Source organism: Colobus angolensis, unplaced genomic scaffold, assembly GCF_000951035.1.
Source record: "Colobus angolensis palliatus isolate OR3802 unplaced genomic scaffold, Cang.pa_1.0 Scaffold121, whole genome shotgun sequence".
In the NCBI taxonomy this organism is placed as follows: Eukaryota; Metazoa; Chordata; class Mammalia; order Primates; family Cercopithecidae; genus Colobus; species Colobus angolensis.
In genome coordinates this window covers 7,868,030-7,883,134 of record NW_012113253.1, presented here as the reverse complement: position 1 = coordinate 7,883,134, position 15,105 = coordinate 7,868,030, and the positions used below count along the sequence as shown (strand labels likewise).

Sequence of the window (15,105 nt, the reverse complement as noted above, 5' to 3'; positions counted from 1 at the left end):
AAAAAAAAAAAAAAAAAAAAAAAATTCCCACTTTTCAGAATTACCAAACTTGATTCTTTTTCAAGGTAATGATATATTACACAAAGTTCTCCTTATATAATAGTTAATGATGAGTCTAGAGAGGCATTCATTGTCAGTATTAAATAATTATCAAATTATACATTGAAACATACCAAAAAAATCAAATACGAATTATCAAAGTGTTTAATTTCTGGACCTAACTGACTTAATCATCAGGATTCTCTCAGTTCCCTGTGCTAAGTAACTCCTTCTAATCATTTTAGGGATTGCTATACAGATGTCGCTAATGAGCCATATTCTGAGCTCGATGCTGGTCAGTAACATACTTTTTTTTTTTTGGAGACAGAGTCTTGCTCCGTCACCCAGGCTGGAGTGTAGTGGCACAATCTTGCTTCACTGCAACCTCCACCTCCCAGGCTCAAACAATTCTCCTGCCTCAGTCTCCCAAGTAGCTGCGATTATAGATGTGTGCCACCATGCCCAGCTAAAAGTTTTTTGTATTTTTAGTAGAGATGGGATTTTGCAGTGTTGGCCAGGTTGGTCTTGAACTCCTGGCCTCAAGTGATCCGCCCACCTCAGGCTCCCAAATTGTTGGGATTACAGGCGTGAGCCACTATGCCTAGCCAATATACTAAATTTTGATAAGGGATTTTATATTTTCAAAAAGTGGCAAAATATACTCACCATAATTATAAGAAGGAAAGGATTATTATCAGTGAAAATCATTCCGATATCGCAATACAATGTGTTGCCTGTGAAGGGTTGCGGTATGAAATCTCTTAGTCCTTGGAAACACTGGCAGGGCCTGGGGCTGCCAGAGGGCCAGAGGGTTGTTATAGAGGGGACAGTTGCCTGTTGCAGCCTCTCTTATGTACCTCAGTGTCATCTCCTATGTGTGTATCAACATGAAAATAGGTGTAGTTGAGCTTTGGGTAATTACATCATAAAGTATTCTGTGCTGCTCATATTCTTCCACTTGCAAAATATGTTGCAACCGTAATGCCAAATATTAAAAAGCATACCTTTTATTTTGGTAAATTTTCAGCCCTTCTGCGTCGTGCTACTACATATAAACATCAAAACAAGCTCCAGGAAGCTATAGAAGATTTGAGTAAAGTACTGGATGTTGAGCCTGATAATGAGTTGGCCAAGGTAAGTGCAGAAAGTGATTTCTCACCTAATTCTGTAGTTGGCTGTTTCTGTATTTATTTTAAAGTGGTATCAATCTTGCCAAACAAATTATGTTGAAGATTAGGTCACAGCTTTAAAAGGTAGGTATATTCCAGACACCCCAAAACGTTAACATCTATTTGAAGTGGAAGAAAGCAGAATCTTAAATTTTTTTTCAAAACTATAAACCTTCCTCTGAAAGACAAATATCAATTTTTCTTTTTCCTATAGTGTCGTAGGCAGTGTTTTTGTCTGAGCCATGTGGAGTGGTATAGAAGGTACCTTCCTAGGTAGGATTAGAGGTGAACTCCGTGGCCATTGAAGAGCGTTTCTCTCTGTAACTAGCATGGTAAGCACAGCATCATCGATAGCATATGTTACCTGACTGAGCAGACTGACTCAGTTATACACCTAGGGGATCTGTATTCAGGCCTAAAGAGTAGAGGTTAAGTGTCAAGAACGGATTTTCCCTTGCTTACAAATGAACAAGGTGGCCTACCAGAGGATACAAGATATCCTGGGTCAAACACCAAAGACTTTGTTACTCCAAGCAGATGAGCTTCACGTTCATGTCAGTTCCCCTTGCTCCCAAGTCCCACAGGGATGACATAGAGTGGCCCAGATGGATATTGCACACTCAGTGGATTTATGTGGTGGCTGACAAATCAAAAATTTAGGAAACCAGCCAGGTGCAGTGACTCATGCCTGTAATCCCAGCACTTGGGGAGGCTGAGGCAGGCAGATCACCTGAGGTCAGGAGTTTGAGACCAGCCTGGCCAACACTGCACTCCAACAGGGGCGACAGAGTAAGACTCCATCTCAAACAAACAAAACTTTAGGAAACTCCCTTCTTTTATGATGGGGTGTAAGCAAACCTGCCCAATCTCTGCTCCATATGGAAGCATCACCTTTATTACACTGGAGAGCCAACACACCTGCCCTCTCCGCTGCAGATGAATACTATTTCAGTTTGCCAAGGTTGTTCTCAGTACAAACATCCTTAGAGATATCCAGAAAGAAGGTGGTTTAGTGCCTCTGCTGGCAGTATAGTCAGAAATAAGAGAAACCCATGGAGAAATTGTTACTAAGTTTCCACATATACCTATTGGGTTACCTATCCCACGGTCTCTGAGTGGCAGCTAATGTTGCTAGAATATCAGCAGCTTTTGTCAAGTCAACATTTTAGGTTTAGGTTTAGGGCCTGGCTTAGTATTTCCTTTTTGTAATGGTTATGTTTATTTATTTATTTTTGAGACAAAGCCTTTCTCTGATACCTCAACTGTAATGTGGTGGGAACATGGCTTACTGCAGCCTCCACCTCCTAGGCTCAAGCAATCCTGCCATCTCAGTTTCCTGTGTAACTGAGACCACAGGTGCACACCGCCTCCCAAAGTGCTAGGATTACAGGCATGAGCCATTGTGCCTGGTTTCAAATGAATTTTTATCTTAACAATATGCAAAGATTAATTCCAAATGGATCATATACTTTTTGATGTAAGATATAAAACATAAAACTTCTAAAAGAAAACATAAGAGAAAATCTTTATGACCTTAGACAAATATTTCTTATGTAAGACATGAAAAGTACAATCCGTAAAAGAAAAAGTTGATATATTGGACTTCATCAAAATTTAGAACATCTACTTTTTCGAAAACACAGAAGAATGAAAGACAAGCCACAGCTGGGTATGGTGGCTCACACCTGTAATCCAAGCACTTTAGGAGGCTGAGGCAGGAGGATCACTTGATCCCAGGAGTTTAAGACCAGCCTGGGCAACACAGCTGAACTTCATCTCCACAAAAAATTTAAAAAGCCAGACATGGTGGTGTGGGCCTGTAGTCCCAGCTACTCAGGAGGTGGGGGTGGAAGGATAATTTGAGCCAGGGAGGTCAAGGCTGCAGTGAGCTGTGATTGCCCACTGTACTCCAGCCGGGGCAGCAGAGGGAAGCCCTGTCTCAAAAACAACAACAAACAAAACAAAAAACAAAAACAAGCCACAGACCACAAATTGGGAGAAAATACTTGAAAATTGTGTATCCAACAAAGGATGGTGTATCTATTTTTTATTAGAGTCAGCATAAAATATTTCAGAATTTTCAGCATTACTGTAAAACAGTAATGTGGGCTGGGTGTGGTAGTTCACACGTGTAATCCCAGAACTTCAGGAGGCTGAGGTGAGAGGATTGCTTGATCCCACAGGCTTGAGACTAGACTGGGCAACCTAGTGAGACCTCATCTCTATATTTTAAATAAACAAACAGCATATGTAGCATGATTTCATTTGTGTAAAACTATACATCTCTGTGGGTATATATGCATAGAAACATCTAGAAGATTATCAAAATGTTAATAGTAGTATCTGAGTGGCAAGATTTTAGGTGATTTTTTTCTTTATTTTTTATACTTGTTACACTGGTTTTTTTTTGTTTGTTTTGTTTTTGTTTTTTTACAGTGGACATGTATGATTACAATCAGACAAAGGCCACCCCAAAAAAGCCGTGTCTTAGTTGTATTCATTTTTCAACATCTTTCTGTTTTTACCTGAAAGAATGTTTATATTTATTGTTAAAGGAAAATATTTTGTTTAATATGGTAATTATGTTGCAGAAAACCTTGTCAGAGGTTGAAAGAGATCTGAAAAATTCTGAAGCTGTCTCTAAGACTCAAACCAAAGGGAAAAGGATGGTTATTCAGGAAATAGAAAACTCTGAAGATGAAGAAGGAAAAGACAGCGGAAGAAAACATGAAGATGGCGGTGGAGATAAGAGTAAAATATCTTTTCTATTTAGGTTATGTAAAAAACTGCCTTTTTATATGATGAGCTGGCTCAATTTTTCTATTTGTACAGAAATTCGTAATCTACCAAAGTTTTTCTAGCTTTGCCTTGTAAATTCACAAGCCAGCTTCGCTCATCTTTTTCTTAATACAGCTTGACAGAATCTCTCAAACCCATTTTCCTTCTTAACCTGCCACCTTTTTCTAGTGCTCAGTTTAATTCCTGGTCACCACCTTTAAATGCAAATGACTGTGTTCATATGACACAAACCATTTTAAAGTTAACTTAAATATCTCTCTTTGATAATTGTTTTGTATGTATCTTCTTGACTGCAAACAAATGTGTTGGTTTCAAAACAAGTATGGGTAGCCCCATTTATATGCCAAAAATGAATACATTCCTAGAAAATTGCTATGTGTGTTTCTCAAAAATATTTTAAATATGCAAAAGAAATAAGTATAATTTAACACTTGATACAATATTTTAAGAGAATCTAGACTAGATAAAGCGTTATCTTCATAATATAAAACATCAAAAGTTATGTCAACTTTGAGGGGAAAGATTTGCCTCCTCACTTGACAAGGGACATAAAAACTTTTCTCTCCATCAGCTGGGTGTGATGGTTCACACCTGTAATCCCAGCATTTTGGGAGGCCGAGGCGGGTGCATCATGATGTCAGAGGTTCAAGACCAGCCTGGCCAACATGGTGAAATCCCATCTCTACTCAAAATATAAAAAATTATCTGGGTGTGGTGGCACGCACCTGTAATCCCAGCTACTCAGGAGGCTGAGGCAGGAGAGTGGCTTAAACCAGGGAGGTGGAGGTTGTGGTGAGCCAAGATGGTGCCACTGTATTCCAGTCTGAGCAATAGAGTGAGACTCCATCAAAAAAAAAAAAAAACTTTTCCCTCTTTCTTGAGAATACCTGAGCAACCGGCAGTGGCGGGGCAGTGGAGGGGGGAGATATTATCAATTTTGAAAATCATTCACAAGTAAAAATCAACTTGTAAGTAATTTGACAGAATATTCTAATTTTGAGAGAGATACAAAATGTTCAGTCCATTTTAAAAATAAAGAACGTTTTAATTTTTTTACATGACAAAAAATAATGTAATGTATACACTTCAGATTAAAATACAGTTAAGATAGGATAAAGACAAAGGAACAGAAAGGGAGGGAGGGAGAAAGAGGAAGACAATCAGAGAGGTGAGAAGTAAGAGAGAACATAAAAAGGATTCAAAAGGGAGAAATTAAGGTAACAAGTTTTTCAAGGATTCAGGCTTGCCTTTTAGCCAGATTGTAAATACGATCTGGCAGCAAATCTTCTTAGGGTTTATATTTAGCTTTGCATAATTAACCGTATGTCTTACAGTTAAAGAAAATAATTTTAAATCTTATCTGAAGCGAGATGAAGTATAAGCTATATTAATTCCTATTATTTTAAAATTATTAAAAAATTTTATATACAGTAAAAATGGACCTTTTGAATATACAGTTCTAATACATGTATGGTTTCATGTAACCATCACCATAGTCAGGATACAGAACAATTCTACCACCCAAAAAGGCCTTCTTGCTGTCCTTTCAGTGAAACCCTTCCCTCACCCCAGCTATTCTCTGTTCCTATAGCTTTACCTTTTCTAGAATGTCATATAAATGGAACTGGAAAGTATGTCACGTTTTGAGTCTAGCTTCCTTCGCTTAGCATGTCACTGAGATTCATTCATGTAACTGCATGTACCACTGGCTCATTCCTTTTTATTGCTGAGTAGCATTCCATTAATAGTTGTACCAAAGTTTATACATTCGTTTATTCAAGGACATTCGGGTTATTTCCAGCATTCGGTAATTATGAGTAAAAACTGCTATAAACACTCATGTGCAGGTTTTTATGTAAACATATGTTTTCTTTTTTTTTTTTTTTTTTTTTTGGGGACAGAGTCTAGCTCTGTCACCCAGGCTGGAGTGCAGTGGCACGATCTCGGCTCACTGCAAGCTCCGCCTCCCAGGTTTATGCCATTCTCCTGCCTCAGCCTCCCGAGTAGCTGGGACTACAGGCGCCCGCCATCGTATTTTTTAGTAGAGACGGGGTTTCACCGTGTAGCTCAGGATGGTCTCGATCTCCTGACCTCGTGATCCACCTGTCTCGGCCTCCCAAAGTGCTGGGATTACAGGCTTGAACCACCGCGCCCGGCCGTAAACATATGTTTTCATTTCCCCTGAGTAAATACCTAAGAGTGGGACTGCTGGTCCATACGGCAAGTATATGTTTAACTTTATTGGAAATTGCCTGACTGTTTTCCAGAGTGGCTATACCATTTTGCATTGCCATTAGTAACATATGAGAGTTCTAGATGCTTCTCATCCTTGCCATCATTTGGTATTGGCATTTTTTCCCCTTTTTACCCATTCTATTAGGTGTATAGTGGTTTCTCATCAGTTTTAATTTGCATTTTCCTGATGAGAATCTTTGTATGTGTTCACTTACCATCTCTATATTGCTTTTAGTGAAGTGTCTCTTGAAATTATTCCACCACTTTTCAAAAATTGGGTTGTTGTTTTCCTACCGTTAAGTCCCGAGAATTCTTTTTATAATCTTGATGAAAGGTCTTTCTTATGTATGAGATTTGAAAAATTTTTTTGTCTGTAGCTTTTTTCATTCTTTTAACAGTCTTTTACAGAGCAAAGGTTTTTCATTTTGTAGAAGTACAATTTATCCAATTTTTAAAATGGACTGTGCTTTTGATGTTATATCTATGAACACTTTGCCTAAATCAAAGTCATGAAGATTTTCTTAGAAGTTTTTCTTTTTCAGAGATAGGGTCTTGCTCTGTTGTTCAGGCTGGAGTGCAGAGGTATGATCACAGCTCACTGCAGCCTCAACCGCCAGGGCTCAAGTGATCCTGCCTCAGGCTCTCAAGCAGCTAGGACTATAGCTGAGTGCCATCATATCTGGCTAATTTTTAAAAATTATTTAGGCCAGGTGCAGTGGCTCACGCCTGCAATCCCAGCGCTCTGGGAGGCTGAGGGGGTGGGTCACCTGAAGTCAGGAGTTCAAGACTAGCCTGGCCAACATGGTGAAACCCCATCTCTACCAAAAATACAAAAATTAGCCAGGCATGGTAGCGTGTGCCTGTAGTCCTAGCTACTTGGGAGGCTGAGGCAGGAGAATCGTTTGAACCCGGGAGGTGGAAGTTGCAGTGAGCCAAGATTGCACCACTGCACTCCAGCCTGGGTGATAGAGAGACTCTGTCTCAAACAAAAACAAAAACAAAACAAAGCAAACAAATGAACAAAAATTATTTGTTGTAAAGACAAGGTCTTGCCATGTTGCCTAGGCTGGCCTCAACCTCCTGGGCTCAAGCGATCCTCCTACCTCAACCTCCCAAAGCACTGGGATTAGATAAGTAAGCCACTGTACCTGGTCTGTTTGCTGAAACCATTTGTTGAAAGCTATCTTTGCTCCTTTGAATTGCCTGTGCACCTTTGTAAAAGATTACATTTGTATAACCAGTTAGTAGAATCCAATTCTGGACTCCATTCTGTTCCATTGACCTATGTGTCTATCACTTCGTCAATACCACACTGTCTTGATTAACACAGATTTGCAGTTAAGTCTAAAATCAGGTTGTGTGATTTTTTTTAGCTTTATTTTTCTTTTTCAGAATTATTTGGCTGTTCTAGTTCCTTTGCCTTCACATATAGTTTTCATTTTAATTTTTCTGAGACAGGGTTTCACTCTGCTGCTCAGGCTGGAATGCAGTGATGAGATCACGGCTCACTGTAACCTTGACCTCCTGGGCTCAGGCAATCCTCCTGCCTCAGTCTCCTGACTGAGACTGCATGTGTGTGCCACCACACCTGGCTAATTTTTAAAATTGTTTGTAGAGATGAAGTCTCCCTATGTTGCCCAGACTGTTCTCAAACTCCTGGGCTCAAGCCATCCTTCCGCCTTAGCCCCCCAAATTGCTGGGATTATAGGTGTAAGCCATCGTGCATGGCCACACATAGTTTTAAAATCAGTTTTTTTCTGTTATATTTTCCTATTTTTCCCCTAGGATATAGATTCTGAATATTTTACTTTTTATGGTCTGCATTCCTCCCATTTCTCTTAATATTCAATTATATTTATTTATCACATGAAATTACTTAACAATGACTTATATTTGGTGACTATTTTACCAAAAGTCTTTGTATGGGCCAGGCACTGTGGCTCACGCCTGTAATCCCAGCACTTTGGGAGGCCAAGGTGGGTGGATGGCTTGAGTGCAGGAGTTCAACATGGCAAAACCTGTCTCTGCAAAAAATACAAAAACTAGCTGGGCATGTAGCGCACTCCTGTAGTCCCAGCTACTCAGGAGGCTGAGGCAGAAGAATTGCTTGAGCCCAGAAGGTAGAGGTTGCAGTGACCTGAAATCACACCACTGTAAAAAAAAAAAAAAAGTCTTGTATTTTTAGTCATTGTAAAATACAAGGGATTTTCCTCTATATATCATTATATAATGATCTATGATAGAATATAATAATAGTATGGCAGATATAAAGGAGCAAAATTGGTTTTTCTCTATTTAAAAAAAGTCATCCAAAAAAATTAGCCAGGCATGGTGGTGCATGCTTGTAGTCCTAGCTACTTGGAGGCTGAGGCAAGAGGATTGCTTGAACCCGGGAGTTTGAGGCTGCAGTTAGCCATGATCGTGCTACTGCACATCCATATGGGTGACAGCAAGACTCCCATTCGCAGGGGGAAAAAGTCATGCTGGGAATTTGATTGAAATGGAACTGAATTTATAGGTCACTTTGGAGGGGAAATGACATTGTGACTATATTGCATTTTCTAATCTATGAACATGGTATGTCTCTCCATTTATTTAGGTCCTCTTTGATTTCTTCCATTAGTGTTTTTTGTTTTGTAGCATACAGATACTATACAGGCTTTGACAGATTTATACTTCAATATTTTAGCTTTTTGAAGTTATTGTAAATCATATTTTAAAAAATTTTATAAAATTGAAAATTCAGTTGTTCATTACTAGAATATAGAAATATAATTGATTATTTTCTATGTTGATCTAGCACAATCTGGCTAATTCACTTATAAGTTCTAGGATCCTTTTTGTAGATTCTTTGGAATTTTCTTCATAGACAATTATGTTGTTTGCAAATAAGGTGAGTTTTATTTTTTCATTTCTTCTCTCTCTTGCTCTCTCTCTTGCTTTATTGCACTGAAGTGAACATATATGTCTTGTTTTCAGTCTTAGAGGGCAAGCATTTAGTCTTACCAGTAAGTTTGATGATAAGTGTTGGGTTTTGATAGATGCCCTGTATCAACTTAATGAAGTGGCCTTCTGTTTCTAGATGATTGGGAGTTTTTATCTTGAATTGATGTTGATTTTTTAAATGCTTTTTTTTTTTGCATCAGTTGATTTGGTCATATAGTTTTCTTCTGTTGTCTGTTAATATACTGGATATGAGATATATTGAACTATAGTTTTTATTCCTTTTTTCTTTACTTTTTCATTTTAAAAACCTGGTTTTGGTATCAGGACAATGCCAACCTCATAAGATGAGTTGGAATGTGCTTCCTCTACTTCTATTTGTGCAAGAGATTGCATAGAATTGATATATATATATGTTTTAAATGTTTGGTAGAATTTGCCAGTGAAGCCATGCAGGACTGAAGTTTGTTTTGTGAAATATTCTGAATTAAGAATTTTATTTCTAAATGGGTGCTGGTGGCATGATCTCGGCTCACTGCAACCTCCGCCTCCCAGGTTCAAGCAATTCTCCTGCTGCAACCTCCCGAGTAGCTGGGATTACAGGCTCCCACCATCATGCCCGGCTAATTTTTTGTATTTTTAGTAGAGATGGAGTTTCACCATGTTGGCCAGGCTGGTCTCGAACCCCTGATCTCAGGTGATCTACCTGCCTTGACCTCCGATCTACCTGCCTTGACCTCCCCAAAGTGCTGGGATTACAGACGTGAGCCACCGCGCCTGGCCTCTTTGCCCATTTTTAATTGGGTTATTTATCTTTTTATTGTTGAGTTGTAAGCATTTTTTCGGTATTTTTTCTTTTGTTGCTTGTACTTTTGATATCATATATAAGAATCCATTGTCAAATCCAAGGTTTAAATATTTACTCCTGTGTTTTCCTTTTCCTTCCTTCCTTCCTTCCTTCCTTCCTTCCTTCCTTCCTTCCTTCCTTTCTTCCTCCCTCCCTCCCTCCCTCCCTCCCTCCCTTCCTTCCTTTTTTTAGAAAAGGTCTCTCTCTGTTGCCCAGACTGAAGTGCAGAGTGGCACAATCATAGCTCACTGCAGCCTCTAACTCCTGGGCTCAAGTGATCCTCCTACCTCAGCCTCCTGAGTAGCCTGGACTACAGACACATGGCACCATCCCTGCCTAATTTTTTCATTTTTATTTTTTGTGGAGACAGGGGTCTCATTATGTTGCTCAGGGTGGTCTTGAACCCCTGGGCTCAAGACATTCTCCCATCTCAGCCTCCCAAAGTGCTGGGATTACAGACATGAGCCCTGTGCCTGGCCAACTCCTGTGTTTGTCTAAGATTTTTATGATTGTAGCTCTTGTATTTAGGTTATTGAGTTATTGATCCATTTTAATTTTTATATACAGTATGAGGTAAATGGTATGGTATTAAATATGTGTGTGTGTGTATCCATATATATATGTTTTTGGGCATAGTTCCTGGCTTATACAACTCCAATAGCCCTTGTTACAGACTTTTGTCCTAATGCTGGCTATCTCAGGCTTCAGGAAACAATCTCTCCAGACCTCCTTTTGCTTTCCCTAAGGCAGGACTCTAATCTTACCCTGCCTTTCTGATTGTGGGTCAGAAGACCCTCCCAGAGAGGGTCCTGCCACATACCCTGAGAGAAGGAGTACTGACTTCAAACATTTTCCTTCCCAATAGCTGTACACAGGGAAGTTCCTGAAAGGTGCCTAGCCCTAGGCACCTCTTCCTCTGTAACCCTTGCAGTATCCTTTGTAATAAGCCAGTAAACATGTCTGGAGTTCAGTGAGCTGCTCCAGCAAATTAATTGAACTCAAAGAGCGGGGGTCATGGGAACCCTAACTTGAAGCCTGTTAGTGAGAAGTTTTGGAGGCCCAGACTTGTAAGTGGTGTTTGATGTAGGAGGCGGCCTTGGGGACTGAGCCCTCATCCTGTGGAATCTGACACTATCTCTAGGCATATAGCATCAGAACTGAATTGGAAGATGCCCAGCTAGTATCCGCTGCTTGGTGCATGGGGATAAACCCTCACACATTTGGTCACAGAAGTCTTCTATGTTGATGATTATTGTGGTGGTGTGAGAGTAGAGGAAAAACAGTTTCAGAGTTTTTCCAAAACAGCGTCCAACTTAGTTTTGTTTTCTGTTTTGTTTTCGTTTGTCTTTAGTATGTGGAAATCCAGTTGTCACATCACCATTTATTTTAAAAACCAAACAAACAAAAAAGCAAAACAAAACAAAAACTGTTCTTTTCCTATTGAATAGACTTGGCACCCTTGTCAAGAATCAACTGGCCGTAGATGTATGGGTTTATTTATCAACTCTCAGTTCCTTTCCATTGGTCTCTGTGTCTTTCCTTATGCCAATACCACACTGTTTTGATTACTCTAGCTTTTAGTAAGTTTTGAAATCCAGAAGAGTGAGACTGGGTGCAGTGGCTCATGCCTGTAATACTAGCAATTTGGGAGGCTGAGGCCAGAAGTTCAAGGCTATGTTGAGCCTACTACTGCACTCCAGCCTTGGCATTTGTGCTGGTTAATACTGAGTGTTAACTTGATTGGATTGAAGGATACAAAGTATTGATCCTGGGTGTGTCTGTGAGGGTATTGCCAAAAGAGATGAACATTTAAGTCAGTGGGCTGGGGAAGGCAGATCCACCCCAGTGGGCTGGGAAAAGCAGACCTGGTGGGCACAATCTACTCAGCTGCCAGTGAATATAAGCAGGCAGAAAAACATGAAAAGGATAGACTGGCCTAGCCTCCCAGCAGCCTACATCTTTCTCCGGTGCTGGGTGCTTCCTACCCTCGAACATCAGACTCCAAGTTCTTCAATGTCGAGACTTGGACTGGTTCTTCTTGCTCCTCAAGCTTGCAGACAGCCTACTGAGGGAGCTGGTGATTGTGTGAGTTAATACTGAATAAACTCATATATATATATATATATACACACACACACACACATATATACATATGTATATATATCCTGTTAGTTCTGTCCCTCTAGAGAACCCTGACTAGTATATATTTTAGTACCCGGAGTGGTTCTAGAGGAACAGAATATTAAGGTTGAAGTTCTTTCATTGGTTTTGGGGTTTCTAGAGTTGGCTGCTTAATATGATTAGACCCAAAAATGCTAAGGACTCTACTTATAATAATATGGAGAATACTGATAGTCCTTGGTGTGAACTGTTTAGAGAGTTGTGCAAAATAAATGCATTTGACACTCCTGATTCACCACTTACGAAAGGCAAGGAGTTTAGTCACTGTATACATAATACCTTTGACCATACGTGGAGAACCAAGGAACATAATGAAGCTGGTTGGTTGCTTGCTCCTAAGTTCAGTGGAAAAAGTGGTGAAAGAAAGTGAACTCAGGGATTCTGTCTCCCAGCTTCAGAAACAGGTACTGAGCCTCAAATCTGCTAAGATTGCCCTGAGTGAGAGTCTTATCTCCTGTGGAGAAAGAGCTGAAATTGTGGAAAAACAGACACAAGGTCTTATCATGCGAGTGACTGACCTGCAACAAAAGGCGCATGCACAGCCTTGCCAGGTGTCTACTGTTAAAATAAGGGCATTGATTGGAAAAGAATGGGACCCTGCAACTTGGAATGGGGATGTATAGGAGGATCTTGATGAAACTGGGAACACTGAGTTTGTAAACTCTGATGAACCTTTCTTTTGCCAGAAGGAACAGGTTCCCCATACCCAGTAGTGGCAACATCCCCTCCCCATTCATGCTGCCATCAGCCTTTCCACCTTTGTCTGAGGAGATAAACCCTGCACTGCCTGAGGCAACAGTGATGGCCTCCCCTGAGGCAGTTGCCAGGCTGACCTCTGGCCAGCCCCTAGAGGCAAGGTTGAGAGTGTGGCCCATAAGGAGGTGCACTACACTCAAAAATAACTGTTTGAGTTCTCTAATTTATATAAACAGAAATCTGGAGAACAGGCCTGGGAATGGATATTAAGGGTGTGGGATAATGGTGGAAAGAACATAGAGTTGGATCAGGCTGAATTTATTGATTTGGACCCATGAAGTAGGGACTCTGCTTTTAATGTTGCAGCTTGGAGTGTTTAAAAAAAAAAAAGGTTATAATAGTTTATTTGCTTGGTTAGCTGCATTATGAATTAAAAGATGGCTCACTGTGAGCCAGCTAGAAATGCTTGATCTCCCTTGGTTTAATGTAGAGGAAGGGATCCAAAGGCTTAGGGAGATTGGGATGGTGGAGTGGATTAGTCACGTTAGACCTACTCATCCCAGCTGGGTGGTCCAGAAGATATATCCTTGATGAATGCCTTGTAAAATAGATTTGTGAGGGGAACACCTGCATCTTTGAAGAGCTGTGTAATTGCTCTTCTCTGTATATCAGATCTAACAGTGGAAACTGCAGTCACTCAACAACAAAATTTAAATACAGTGGGAATAATTGGATCCTGAGGTGGTGGAGGCCAAGTGGCGGCACTCAACCGTCAAAGGTACTCAACCGTCAAAGGTAAGGTGGATGTAGCTACCATAATGGACAGTAGAGGCAAAAGCAGCAATCAGAATAATCTGGCTCATGTAGAGCTCTGGCATTGGCTAATTCATCATGGTGTTCCTAGAAGTGAAATTGATAGGAAGCCTACTGCATTCCTATTTAATTTACACAAGCAGAAAACTTCTAGGTCAAATGGACAAAAGACTAATTTGAATTGTAAAAACAGAGAATCATGGCTTCTCAATTAATTTCCAGACTTGAGCCAGTTTATAGACCCAGAACCCCTTGAATGAAGGGGAGGCTGGGTCCCCTTGAGGTAGGACCCCACTACAGTACCAATAATTTTTTTTTTTTTTTTTTGAGACGGAGTCTTGCTCTGTCACCCAGGCTGGAGTGCAGTGGCGCGATCTCGGCTCACTGCAAGCTCCGCCTCCCAGGTTCACGCCATTCTCCTGCCTCAGCCTCCCCAGTAGCTGGGACTACAGGTGCCCATCACCACGCCTGGCTAATTTTTTGTATTTTTTAGTAGAGACGGGGTTTCACCGTGTTAGCCAGGATGGTCTTGATCTCCTGATCTCGTGATCCGCCTGCCTCGGCCTCCCAAAGTGCTGGGATTACAGGCGTGAGCCACTGCGCCCGGCCCAGTACCAACAGTTTATGCAGTGAATCTTTCTCCCATCCTTCCCCAAGGAGAACTCCGGCCTTTTACCAGGGGAACTGTGCACTGGGGAAAGGGAAATGTCATTTCAGGGACTACTGGACACTGCCTCTGAGCTGATATGGATTCCAGGAGACCCAAAACATCATTGTGGTCCTCCAGTTAAAGTAGGGGCTTATGGAGGTCAGGTATTTAATGGAGTTTTAGCTCAGGACTTACAGTGGGTTCAGCGGGTCCCTGGACCCATCCCGTGGTCATTTCCCCAGTGCCAGAATGCATAATTGGCATAGACATACTTAGCAGCTGGCCCAACCCCCATATTAGCTCCCTGACTAGTAGGATGAAGGCAGTTATGGTAGGAAAGGCTAAATGGAAGACACTAGAGCTGCCTCTACCTAGAAAAAGTAAATCATAAATAATATTACATCCCTGGAGGGATTGCAGAGATTAGTGCCACCATCAAGAAATTGAAAGATGCAGGGATAAGGCTGGGCACAGTGGCTCATGCCTGTAATCCCAGAACTTTGGGAGGCTGAGGCGGGCAGATCACGAGGTCAAGAGATCGAGACCATCCTGGCCAACATGGTGAAACCCCGTCTCTACTAAAAATACAAAAAAAAATTAGCTGGACATGGCAGTGCATGCCTGTAGTCCCACCTACTCGGGAGGCTGAGGCAGGAGAATTGCTTGAACCTGGGAGGCAGAGGTTGCAGTGAGCCGAGATCATGGCACTGTACTCCAGCCTGGTGACAGAGCGA

The 15,105-nt window shown here is 41.0% G+C and overlaps 1 protein-coding gene across 1 annotated transcript in view; it reads left to right on the top strand.

Annotated features, from left to right (window-relative positions):
- Positions 1 to 15,105, top strand: part of SPAG1 (sperm associated antigen 1) — an 87,934-nt gene that overhangs the window by 38,259 nt on the left and 34,570 nt on the right. Inside the window, exons 9-10 of the mRNA XM_011931959.1 lie at positions 1,067 to 1,173; positions 3,800 to 3,959. Coding sequence (XP_011787349.1) covers positions 1,067 to 1,173; positions 3,800 to 3,959 — 267 coding nt within the window. The remainder of the gene's footprint in view (positions 1 to 1,066; positions 1,174 to 3,799; positions 3,960 to 15,105) is intronic.